At 46.4% G+C, this 12,877-nt stretch overlaps 1 protein-coding gene across 2 annotated transcripts in view; it reads left to right on the top strand.

Moving 5' to 3' along the window:
• The window catches only part of GREB1L (growth regulation by estrogen in breast cancer-like), a 140,066-nt gene that overhangs the window by 105,485 nt on the left and 21,704 nt on the right, over positions 1-12,877 (top strand). For both annotated transcript variants that reach the window (XM_014535943.1, XM_014535942.1), the window contains 7 exons: positions 3,966-4,081; positions 4,733-4,977; positions 7,509-8,089; positions 8,291-8,393; positions 11,003-11,158; positions 11,458-11,597; positions 12,674-12,835. In XM_014535943.1, the coding sequence (XP_014391429.1) occupies positions 3,966-4,081; positions 4,733-4,977; positions 7,509-8,089; positions 8,291-8,393; positions 11,003-11,158; positions 11,458-11,597; positions 12,674-12,835 (1,503 nt within the window). The remainder of the gene's footprint in view (positions 1-3,965; positions 4,082-4,732; positions 4,978-7,508; positions 8,090-8,290; positions 8,394-11,002; positions 11,159-11,457; positions 11,598-12,673; positions 12,836-12,877) is intronic.

The following is a 12,877-nucleotide window of genomic DNA, read 5'->3' as shown; positions in this document are numbered from 1 at the left end:
AAGTATTGTTTTATCTTCGATACTCATGTAGAACTGTTCCCTGCCCTCTTGCATGTGGATTCTTCAACAGTTTGTTGTTTCTTCGAACTTGTTTTGACGCTCAGCCCCAAGGCTTGGGTTGGAGGGAGACTCTCCGAGCATCCTGCACAGGGACTTGGTGCATGAGCAAGCCCACTCCCTCTGCACGGCCAGGGGATGCCTGCTTTTCCTAAGCACCTGCTGTTAGGCATGGGGAGTGTGGGAGAATTCCTAAATCAACTAACTCCCTACCTTGTGCCCTGCTCACGTTTTTCATAATCTGGAGTGTCCTAGCCATGTAAAAGCATTTAATAAAATACCTGCAGACGTATCGGTATAGCACAGAGCTAGATGTTGTATGTCTGACTTACACTGACATGGTGTCTGCACCCTGCACTAACTATGGAACTAAACTGAGTTTACACAAATCTGCTTTGGCACATCTCTTATGAAAAGAATCACGTCGTCTTGGGGGATTTGCATGGTCACCCTGGACTGAAGTTTCCTGTCTGCAAATGAGTGTTGGACTGTGGGATCTCTAAGGACTCTAATCTTGGGATCATTATTTAGTGTTCACGATGCATTCTGCAAATATAAACTTTTTTTATTGTATTCTATCAGCCAACCCAATTGGATAAACCAAAATGCAAACACAGTATCTTGTATTAGCTTGATAAACGACAGGAACAAATCTAAAAATAGAAACTCCTATATTTAGTGGAAATTGCAACATTTCTGTTTATATACAAATATAATGTTCACCAATTTAAATTATAGTTGTGGACCACATTCCAGCAGAATTCCTAGGATGACTAACAAAGAAGAGTCCTGAAACTCATTGAGACATAGGTCTTGAGACAATGTGAATAGTGCTGATGATGAAAATTGTGGAAAGGCAAATCATCAGCACTGCTCTGTGAGGTCCCCCACACCTGTTGCCAGGAGATGTTTTTAAAGGATGTGAGGCTGCAAGGTCTTTGCTGGGTTTGCATTTGGCACTGACCAAGTGTAGCTATTATTAGAGTTTTAGGTCATTTGTTCAGACCCTTCAAAAGTGCCAATTACTAAGTCAGTATAAATCAGCAGGTCCTAGTAATTTGCCCCTCCGGGCCACAGTTTGAAAGCCACAATCAAGAACTGAGGCTCTGACCCTGGCTAACAGTATATCAGAATCACCGGCAGGGCTTTTAGCGGGTGATTGCTCTGTGCAGGTGCTGTTCTGTGAGCCGCCATACACAAAACGGGGTGGGGCGGGGAGGTTCTCAAAGCCGTTCTCTCTCAATTTGTATGAGTAGCTGCCAGGCACCAACCACACAAAAGAGATTTTCATATTTTCAAAACCACTGGATCATGTTAATTCGTCCTGTTAAAACTATTTGTGTGGAAGTGAAAATATGAAATCCTGTTGAAATGGTCACATCCTAAGCAAGACTGTCGTTTGCCAGGTGGTCTCTGCTTCGCCCTTTGATTTCTACGTTACCAATCTCCTTTGCTGTTGTGGCGATGCCATGGCTGTGCTTTTTATCTCTGGCCTTGGGTAAAATCCAGTGCCTCTTCTTTTATTAGATGGTCTTGTTTTTGTGCTTCCTTCCAATTTTCCTTCATGGATTGTGGTTAACTTAGAAGTGATTACAAGCACTTTGGAAGGGTACGGGGTTTAGATCTCTATCAGTTCCTGCAGAAGCATTCTGCCTGTGACGTGTTCATTAGGTTTCCTTGGCCTTGAACCCCATATTTTCCTTGAACTCAGTGCTCACCCAGTCTTCTGTGTTGTCTTAAATGCCTCTGCAGTGACATCACCCTGGGCAGGGTCAGTCTACTAGTATCTAAGACCTGCAGCCACCATTCATCAGGAGTAGCAAGGTGACAGAAAGGCATTTTAAAGTGGTTTGGCTAGCTCTGACTAGTCAAGAGTAAAAGCAAGATTTGTTTAATCTTTTGAAAATCTTTTGTAGTAAAACATAACACCTGTTATCCCATCATTGTAACCTGATCTCATTATTCTTGGTGGAACCATGGTCTATGGATGGTTTCTGGGAGATAAAATATATTCAGGGAGAACCCCAGTGTCAGGGAAGTCATGAGTACAGTGGGATGGCTGTACATAAAATGTTTCCTATCTGAAGAATTATTTGCTATAAATCAGGTAAAGTCATGGTTCCCTTTCACATGAAAATGTATGGAAAACTGGGTTTTTGTAGAGACCTTTCTTCTAATACTTGAAAAAAATTCTGATAGATTGATTTTTCTAGGACATGAAAAGTTTCTCAAACTTGTGAAGTTATGTAGATCCACTGATTTCCCCTTAGTATGCAAATATATGATAAAAGATTTGGCAACGAGGTTACAGTTCTTCCAGTTTTACAAAGCATATACATTTCATTTGAATAATTGTTAGTACATTTATTTCTAAAGACTGGTATTTCTAGACATCAACAAATTTTTTATCAGATTATTTTTTGCTTTTTAGGTTTCTTTTTATCCCATGTTGTGTTTAGCAAAGGAAGTACCCATCTATTTTAAAATAACATTTCATGCATAACTTAACACCTCACTTCTTAGTCCTTGTTCCCAACCATTATCAGAAGTGTCAGTTTATTTCTTAAAATAACTCGGGCTAGGAAGCTGATATAAAGCATAGTTAAATGCTACATACTTTATAAAAGGTAGAAACCACCTTGTCTTTGTAAAAGATGCTCTATTTTTTCTGCTCTAAATTAGAAGAATCTGTAAGATCTTTTTCCCCCAATATACAAAATAAATCTATTACCAGGTTGTAGGTACAAAATAATTAGCCATTTACATACAATAAACAATATTTCAAGAAAAAAAAAGATTTTAAATGTAATATTACCCAAACTGTGCTAACATAGTATAATATCACAAAAGTTGTAGGAAATATTAAAAATGTAAGATCTTTTCACTTTTGAACATCTTTCAAGTTAGTGAGATTTTTTCATTCATTGATATATTCATGTTTTCAAGAGTTACATTCCATTTATTATAGATAAACATATGTGTGTACATGTACAAATGTGTTGATGTATATGAGAAGCTGATGCTTAATAGACTCTATGTAAGGTCATGAGCTAATTGCATTACTCTTCCCAGGAAAGGACAGGCTTTTTGTTGGCCCGGGTTTGGTTCTATTTTTAGCCTTCTTGAGAAAGACTTTTTGGAGCCGAAAGCCAAGTATTACTTGTCAGTTATTTTCAAAGTCGATAAAGGGAGAAAGGGAAAATGACTATCAGAGGTGGCTCACTGCATGATTTTTCTTGGTGAAAATTTCTGTTTCATGGGGTTTTGTTGAGTTTAATTTCTTAGTCATTCACAACTGAAACTGTCCTTTTCTTTTTAATATATTTTTATTGGTTTCAGAGAGGAAGGGAGAGTGAGAGAGAGATAGAAACATCAATGATGAGAGAGAATCATTGATTGGCTGCTCCTGCCTGCCCCACACTGGGGATCAAGCCCACAACCCGGGCATGTGCCCCTGACCAGGAATCAAACCGTGACCTCCTTTTTCATAGGTTGACGCTCAACCACTGAGCCACGCCAGCTGGGCTGAAACTCTCTTTTTCAATCAGCCCCAGAGTCTGTTTATTCTATAAAGAATGTATGTTTAAGAGCCTTGAGTCAGGTATTTTAACCAGGTTTTTTCTGTAAGGTTTGTGGGATATTTCACATCATTTCTTTAGCCTGTGTGGCTAATGCATGTTGTATACCAGGATCTCCTGTTTCATCCTATTGAGATAAAACTAAAGGCCACATTCTTCTAGCGTGTTCTGTGTGTGCTTTTTAGTAGCAATTAAAATTTTAGTGTACACATACTTGGAAGTCATTTGGAAGCACAGATGTGAATTAAAAAATCTGGACCTAGAAATTTTTAAAAAGGTGGAAATTTAAGTAAGGGGTTTTAATTTTATCGTGTGGGCCCCTTTCTACAGACCTGGAGAGGAAATGAACCTGAAGAATGGATCCCTCGGACATACCAAGACTTAGAAGGTCTGCCTTGTATTGTGATATTAACTGGCAAAGATCCTCTTGGAGAAACCTTTCCCAGGTACATTTTTTATGAGTTGCCCAGCTGAGCTGAAGGTTAAAACTTGGCTGGTGCTTAACCATCTCATTCATTTGGCAAATGAAAATAGATTTTTTTTCAGAGATATAAGAAATAAAGCTTTATTTGATTCCTTCTTTTGACTTCCCAGAGATCACCTAGCAATTTTGGGAATGGAAGGTAGCCATAGTGAGAAATGTTTATTCATTAAAGCAGGGCAGCCAGAGAGGCAGAGAGGAAAGGCACCTACCCGAAATCAGGATTTCTTTGTGGATGAAGTCTCTTAATCTGCTGTCCCCAACCCCTTCAAGAATATAAGGCCTTCAGATTGGTGGCAAGAACAGTAATAATTGCAGTAACTGAATGCTTACTGTGTAATGTATGGCTTTAAATGCCTTATATGTGTCCTGCCATTCATTCTTTACAAAAATCATATTAGCCAGGCGCTGTTAATCCGTTTTACAGTTGGATAAAATGAAGTGACTAGGGTGACGTCATAACAGCTAGGAGGTGGCAGAGCTGAGGTAGACCAAGGTTTACCTGGCACTGAAACCCATGACGTTAGCTTCTGGGAGACATCCAGCTATCCAGACATACACCAACGCTGCACACAAAGCAGATGGTCTCACCAAAAACATCATTACTTTTGTGCAGGTCTTTGAAGTACTGTGACCTCCGCTTAATTGATTCAAGCTATTTAACTCGCACAGCCCTGGAGCAGGAGGTGGGTCTGGCATGCTGCTATGTCTCAAAAGAGGTCATCCGGGGGTCCACTGTTGCCCTGGACCTGAGCGGGAAGGAGCAGGAGAGAGCCACCGCGAGCGAGAATGACTCGGATGAGCTGCTGATCGATCTGGAGAGGCCCCAGAGCAACAGCAGTGCCATCACTGGAACCTCGGGTCAGTACTCTCTATTCTCTTTCGAAGGATCAGGAAGGGGAGTGAGAAGGGAGGGAGTTGTGTGGAAGACAGAGGTATCTACTGACACCCCTCAAGGTTTTCAGAGTCTTCTGTGGCTCAGGCATCCTATCCCGACCTGTTTCCTGGGAGAGAAACTTAGAAAGCATGACTCTTGAACAGCCACGAAATACTTCTATGGGTAAACATTTAATGACGAACTTGGTAATAGGCTAAATAGAGTGAGTAAATTTTATCAACCTTAGTCTGCACATTTCCCCTGGTCTCTCCTACCCTAAAGATCTCATGGATACTATGGATCAGGTATTTGCACAGAGGCCCTCTCTTCCTTCCAGACCCTGAAGCTGTAAGTTTGTGTTAGTTGGCTTAGTACCCGGCACAAAGTGTTCGAATGAATGAACGGATGGATGGATGAATGGATGACTTTTCTAAGTACTTAATGGCAACTCTTTGTATCCTGAAAGCTACTCTGAGGCCACTGGCTGACTGATGGTCCACCATGCAGCCTGCCAGCCCCTCTCTTGCAGCATTAGCATATGGCCTATATGGCAGTGCTCCACGTGCGTTTTCTTCTGATAAATTGTATTATAGCAAATACGACAGTATTTCCATTTGTTTCTGACTATGAAAGTAATAAAACTTAACATAGAAAACTTGGAGCATGTAACAAAACAGAGAGGAGAGAGGAGAAATGAAAAGCCCCTGCCAGAGGTAACCAGTCCTGTTCCTCTGTCCCCACTCCCCTTCCTCCATCCGTCACTATGACAGGCACGCAAACACACACACCACTGCGTGTCCGAAAGCAGCGCTGGTCTTTCTGTTCATCCTGTAGCTGTGGGAACTGAAAAGGCTGCTATTGGTGGGGTTTTCTCTTTCAATGGTGACCATCAACCTGAAGAGCTGGAGGACTGTCCTACTGGGTGGGCTCAGCTGCTCCCCAGGGACCAGGGCTGTACCTCCTGCCCCTCCACTAAAGGCTCCCCAGGTTTCTCTCTGAGACTAGTTCAGAATAAGGGCAAGGAGAGGAAAGGGTAACAGAGGGAGGACGGCTGTCCCATCTAGAAGCTTTGGGATGCCAGCATCAGTGGAGGAGACTTTGCCTTCCTTCCTGTGGCTCTTTAATCAGATCCCCTCCTTGCCCCGACTGCCAGAACCATCCCACAAGGCTCACATAGTCTTGCCCTTGCTCTGATGAACTCACACAAAGGTAATGGTTTGGCTTCTGCTATTTAGAATTTCCCTCCCTTTGAGGACAACCTGACATGCAGGCTGTGCTCACACCACTGAGCACACATCCCTCAGCCCTGGGCCGACTCCAAGAGTCCTCGGGAAGGCTCACTGCTCAAAGTGCGCAGACATGTGGACTCTGAAGGTCAGGGCCATGACAGAAAGGCATGCTCTCAAACAACATGGAAAGACAAAACAGTCAGATGAGCAAGTGGAGTGACTTGGTTGCAATAACCTCCAGTTCCTGGTGTTCATCTAGAACAGTGGTTCTCAACCTTCTGGCCCTTTAAATACAGTTCTCCTCATGTTGTGACCCAACCATAAAATTATTTTCGTTGCTACTTCATAACTGTAATGTTGCTACTGTTATGAATCGTAATGTAAATATCTGATATGCAGGATGGTCTTAGGCGACCCCTGTGAAAGGGTCGTTCGACCGCCAAAAGGGTCACGACCCACAGGTTGAGAACCGCTGATCTAGAATCTCCCAAGGTTGGGATTTGACCTACATGCCTGGGAAGCACGGATCTGAGCCCAGAGAGGGCCTCAGTCCTAAATGTAATGAGCTTTAGGTGTGTCCTCAATCCAAAGAGTGGCTGCCCTGTTAGAGGGAAAACACATTTGTCGTGAATTGGCCAAATGTGCAGGGACCTCTGGGTGAGAGCAGCACCTCATTACGAGTAGATTATGCTTCCATCTTCCTTCCCATGGAGGCGTCCCCACGCTGGTTTGGGTGTCCATGGAAATGGCCACAGCTGGGGAGGTTGTCCACAGCCAGGAGGGTGAGGTCCTCAGACCCCAGGAGGTGGCGGTGCCACTTGAGCAGAACTGGAATGTGGCGCCTGCGGTGGTCAGTGTTCTGGAGTGAGTCAGATAGCACATCCAAATGAGGTAATTGAGGAACATTCAATAATGGACTATTTACAAAGATGTGATACAGGTAACCCCAGGGTGCCCTGACCCCTGCTGGGCCTGAAGAAGCCAGAGGAGCCAGCGTGACAGGGCCGCAGCCCTCATGGAGAAAGGCTGCCCACCCTGGAGACCCTGTTGGGGCGAGCCAGGGGATAAACAACCAGTTTCCAGCCAGTGTCTCCCATTGGCCAATCCCACCCTGAGCCAGGGCAGGGGAGCGGAAGAAGCGTGCGGAGGGAGGGCAAGGGGAAGATTTCTAGCATAGTTTCTGGAGCTGGTGCCCAGAGCCTGGTTTCCTGGCCTTGCCCTTCTTCCCGGAGGTGCCAGGAGACCTGGCATCAGTCACAGGGTGGGCTCTGTCCATCTGCTTTCAGGCTCCATCATGGAGAATGGGGTGAGCTCTTCCAGCACCGCGGACAAGTCCCAGAAGCAGCCCCTGACCCCCAGCTTCCAGAGCCCAGCCAACAGCACGGGGCTGGAGGAAGGGGTCTCTGCAGGCACAGCGGGAGCTGGGGAGACCCTGAAGCAGGAGTGTGATTCCCTGGGCCCCCAGATGGCGAGCAGCACCACCTCCAAGCCTTCATCGTCATCCTCGTCCTCCTCGGGTCCCCGGGCTCTCCCGTGGCCCGCTGGGCCTGTCCACGGTTGTAGGGGCTTGCACGCCACCCTGCCCCCAATAGTGATTCTGTCCAAAGCGGCCTACAGCCTCCTGGGCTCCCAGAGGGGAGGCAAGCTGCCGTCCTCTGCATCCCTACTCCCCCACGCCGACGTGGCCTGGGTGAGCTCCCTGCGGCCGCTCCTGCACAAGGACATGGGCAGCGAGGAGCAGTCCCTCTACTACAGGCAGTGGACCTCGGCTCGGCAGCACCACGCCGACTACAGCAACCAGCCTGACCCCAACTCTGGCGCCCGGGCCTGCCACCCCCGACGACTGCTGCTGACTGGGCCCCCGCAGGTAGGGCCGGGGCCAGACCCTGTCCTAAGCTGGGGTCCCCAAGAAGGAAAGAAGCCAGGGAAACTCGGGGGCAGAAGGAGAGGGGTGTGACCCAGAACAATGAGGACCTCATTCAGGGCTCTCGGAGCAGGAGACACGAAGAGCCCAGGTGTGAAACCTCTTTTCCTTCCCTCTCTCCCCATTTAAAACTATTTCCACCAGGTGGGGAAGACAGGCTCCTATTTGCAGTTCCTTAGGATCCTCTTCCGCATGCTCATCAGGCTCCTGGAGGTGGATGTGTATGATGAGGGAGAGATCAACACAGGTGAGTTCTGAACCTGGGCGGGCAGGGGCGAGAGATGGGACGTTAGGAGCTTTCTTTACCTCCTGGGACTTCTCCTGGTACCCACGGGCAGGGATCCTGTGAGAGCCAAGGCAACGGGCCGGCAAGTGGGTGTGAGTAAACGGTGGCTGTGCTCTAGCCCCTTGCGGTCAGCAGCGGAGTCTTCCCCTTCCTTGAGCCTCCCCGTCTCAGGATGCAGCCAAACGCTGGGCAAAAAGGCATTTTATGAAGCTCTGTTTGGTTGATTAATTGCTTAGGTGGTGAAATCATTTAGGTTTACAATTCAGTTGTGGTGCTGAGCTTAATGGTCTGGGCATGTTTTATATTCTGGATCCTAGGGCTTTGCTGGTGAGTCAGTGTATCTTCTGTGTTAACCGCAGGCTCTGAGGGAAGGTATATGGGTTAATTACTCTCATGAAATGAAAACTTCCGTGTGCGGCAGAGGCCTGAGCCATGAACAAACCCCTTCACGTTTGCAGTGACACACAGGGGCTCATGCCTATCAGGGCTGTGGGGGCTGGTTTTCAGTAAGATCATCCCAGCTGTGCCCCCTTCCCAGCACTCCCCTGGCTGGCACCTGTGGGATAGTCCCGCTCTGTAGCCCATCCCCAAACTGGTGTGAGCAGGGCTCAGCCAGCATTAGCTTGTGGCTAAGGATAGGGTGGACTTGAATCTGGCTTCACATCTCAGAATGACTGACTGTGCTGGAGGGGGAGGGGAAGGAGACGGGGGATAAGAGGGGAGAGAAACTGGAGGCAAGTAGAGGTAATGAGGTAGAAGTTCTCAAGTGAGAAGGAGGGAAAGGCCCTGGCATCTTCCATCAGATTAGCCTTGGAGATCTCACCTCACTTGCTTTTCCTAAATCAGTGATGGCGAACCTATGACATGCGTGTCAGAGGTGACACGCGAGCTCATTTTTCTGGTTGATTTTTCTTTGTTAAATGGCATTTAAATATATAAAATAAACATCAAAAATATAAATCTGTGTTTTACTATGGTTGCAAATATCAAAAAATTTCTATATGTGACACGGCACGAGAGTTAAGTTAGGGTTTTTCAAAAGGCTAACACGCCAAGCTCAAAAGGTTCGCCATCACTGTACCTAAATAGTTGACCTGTTCTGTGACAAGCCCAAGGGACTAGTTTAGTCCAGAGCAAGACTAGGTAAAATCAGCCATATTTAATCATTTTTAAATCACTTTGGCCCTATAGCATTACCAGCTCATATGCATGATTCCAGACACACACAGTCCCATGGTCACAGCCACATCTCCTTGTGTCCCCAGCTGAGCTGCACCAGGCCCACCTTAGAAGGGACCCAGAGCTCCCGGTTGGCTTCAGAACGCCCTCCCCTCAGCCGCCTGGAGGGGGCTGGGACCAAACCAACCTGGAGGAACCCTCCATCTGCCAACTTTCCCACAAGGCCCTTAGCACCACAGACAGCGATACCCTTAATTTTCTCCTCAGATCCCAAATCTGTGCAATGAACTGTGAGACAGTCTGCACAGCCCATGACCCTCGAGCCTGGCCTTTGTAGCAAGAAGTGCTGTTGGTTTGGCTTTATTCCTTCTCCCTCATTTCAGTGTGATGGATGTGACAGTGCTCAGAGAGGCACAGTGACCCCTTTTTTAAAAACTAGAATGAACTTCAGTTTTTAAATAAAATGCAAACTTCAGCCCAAGGATAGAAAAATAAGCAGCATCATGTTAAAAAGATAAGAGCTGTACTTCTCATCTCTAGACTTTTTTAAATTAATTTTTTCTTTATTGATTAAGGTATTACATGTGTCCTTATCCCCCCATTGCCCCCCTACCCCTCCAGACTTTTTTTTTAAGTTTCTTCCTTTCTCCTTTTGAAAGTTGTCAAGCTTTGATCTTACAAATTTCATTAATAACAATAAATATCATCTGTTGCATACCCACCACGTGCCTACCAGTGTCTGGCACTTTAAACACACCATCTGGAACTCTTACAACAATCAGGGAACTGTGAGTGTTAAGGTCGGTGCCTGCAGGTGTGAGTAGTAAGGGGCAGCAGCTGAACTCAAACCCTGGGCTACTCAACCTTGACTGCATATGGGACCTGAGTAGAGCTTTAAGCCCCCACAGGTGCCTGGTGATAAAGGAGATGGGAGGGGGTGTAGCCCAAACACCGGGATTTTTACAGCTTCCCCACGATTCTGACATGAAGCAGACATTGGGAACCTTGCTCAGCACATCCCTGAAGTCTCATACGCAGGCTGTCGGTCTCTGAAAGTCCCACAACTAACACTCTAAGAACTTAGATCATCCAAAATTAAACAAGCTTTTAAAGCAATTTAATGAGCTCACGTGGGAGACTAGTTGATCTCATAGATATGGACCAAATGTGCAGAGGCTAATGTTGGGGGCCAGTCAGGGCAGGTGTCCCTCCCAGCATGGGTATGAAGGGACAGTTCTGGTTCCCTGCACCTTGGAATGGGAGCTCATTTTCCAGAAATGCCTTTGTCCACCCATTGGAGTTTATATTTCATGAAACTTTCTGTCCCTGACACTTGGGAGGGAGGCTGGGCCATCTGCCTGCTCTGCACACTTTCTTTCTTCTTGTCCTAGATCACAGCGAAAGCAGCGGAGTGAGCCAGTCCGAGGGAGAGCCCTGGCCCGACATCGAGAGCTTCAGTAAAATGCCCTTTGACATCAGCGTGCATGATCCCAAGTTCAGTCTAATGAGCCTGGTATACACGGAGAAGCTAGCAGGGGTCAAACAAGGTCAGTGCAAGCAGAGCCAGGCTTATCTCCTCTGAAGGTCAAGGGGAACCTAAGTCGGGCAGGAGGCCCGAGGCAGTTTAATCTTTGAGAGCAGCTTATGTAAGTCTCCTCTCTGCATTACTCTGCCCTTACACACACACACACGCACACACACATACACCTTTTACTTTTCATACCTGCTTCTCAGAGTGTAAATTCTAGAATCCTTGGAAAAACCCTTTCAGGGAGCCGGGGACTTTCTCCCAGGCATAGGGGCTTCATGCATATCATGGGAAGGTTTTCTGCCCCTTTGTACACAGAAGCAATAAAGGAATCCAGAGCTGAAGAGCCCAGGAAACGAGAAACTGTGTCTATGATGCTGACCAAGTACGCGGCCTACAACACCTTCCACCACTGCGAGCAGTGCCACCAGTACATGGACTTCACCTCCGCCTCCCAGGTGCAGCTCTTCCCCGTTGCCTGCTACCTAGCGTGACTTCGTGTTTCAGGGGTGAAAACTAAGGTTCCCCTTTTCAGCCCTCCTCTAAGGATGCTCATTTATGAAATGGAGCCACTCTTTGTGAGCACGGTGCATGAAGCAATTGATTAAAATTACTTTGGGCTTTTTAGGAATGTGGCTGGGAGTGGTAAGAGAGGGAAATAAACTAAATTTTAGTGTCTTAAGTCACTTCATCAAAACGGTCACATGTGTCAGAAAATAGCTGAGACACTGAAAAAACTGATGCTGAAGAAACTGGATATTATGACATATTTAGTGAAACCCCCTTTGGGTTGTTGATGAAAATGGTGCTATTATCTAACAAATCTATATGGCAGGCCCTTGAAGCAGTAAACAAGTTTGTTGATTTGCACCAACCTAATCATATCCTTATTTCTGGCATGGGATGGTTTTGACCACTAGGCATACAGAGGAGTCAGTGTTTACTCTTTTATTTAGAAAGAACTGAAAGGGAGGAACACAGAAGGTGAGCTGGTACCCCATAGTATCTGTTTTCTGCCAGAGCATCTTTTAGTACAAATGATGGGGAAAGTAGCAAGTGAGAGTAGTATCCAGGGCCTATTTAGGGTTGCAAAGACAGTGCCAAGCCACCCACGGACAGGCTGTGTAGGGGCAAGATGCTTGACACTCATACCAGCGGCAGCTACCGAAGATGAAGTATTTGCCTTTCCAACCCTGTCCACGGCCAGGTCCTGTGGCAGGTATACGTTCTCAATAACAACCTTGCCGAACCGGTTTGGCTCAGTGGATAGAGCGTCGGCCTGCGGACTCAGGGGTCCCAGGTTCGATTCCGGTCAAGGGCATGTACCTTGGTTGCGGGCACATCCCCACTAGGGGGCGTGCAGGAGGCAGCTGATCGATCTCTCTCATCGATGTTTCTGGCTCTCTATCCCTCTCCCTTCTTCTCTGTAAAAAATCAATAAAATATATTTTTTAAAAAAAATAACAACCTTAACACGTGGCCTTGAAGTCTGTCAACTGTGAGCTTACATTCCTTTCCTTCTTTGCAAATGTAGATGTCTGACTCCACCCTTCACGCGTTCACGTTCTCTTCCTCCATGCTGGGAGAAGAGGTGCAGCTCTATTTCATCATTCCCAAATCCAAAGAGAGTCATTTTGTCTTCAGCAATCAGGGCAAACACCTGGAGAGCATGCGACTGCCCCTGGTTTCAGACAAGGTGGGTGATAGTATCTGGACACAAGGACTATCAGGTACTATA

Source organism: Myotis brandtii, unplaced genomic scaffold (genome assembly GCF_000412655.1).
Source record: "Myotis brandtii unplaced genomic scaffold, ASM41265v1 scaffold154, whole genome shotgun sequence".
In the NCBI taxonomy this organism is placed as follows: Eukaryota; Metazoa; Chordata; class Mammalia; order Chiroptera; family Vespertilionidae; genus Myotis; species Myotis brandtii.
This window is presented reverse-complemented; position numbering and strand designations above follow the sequence as displayed.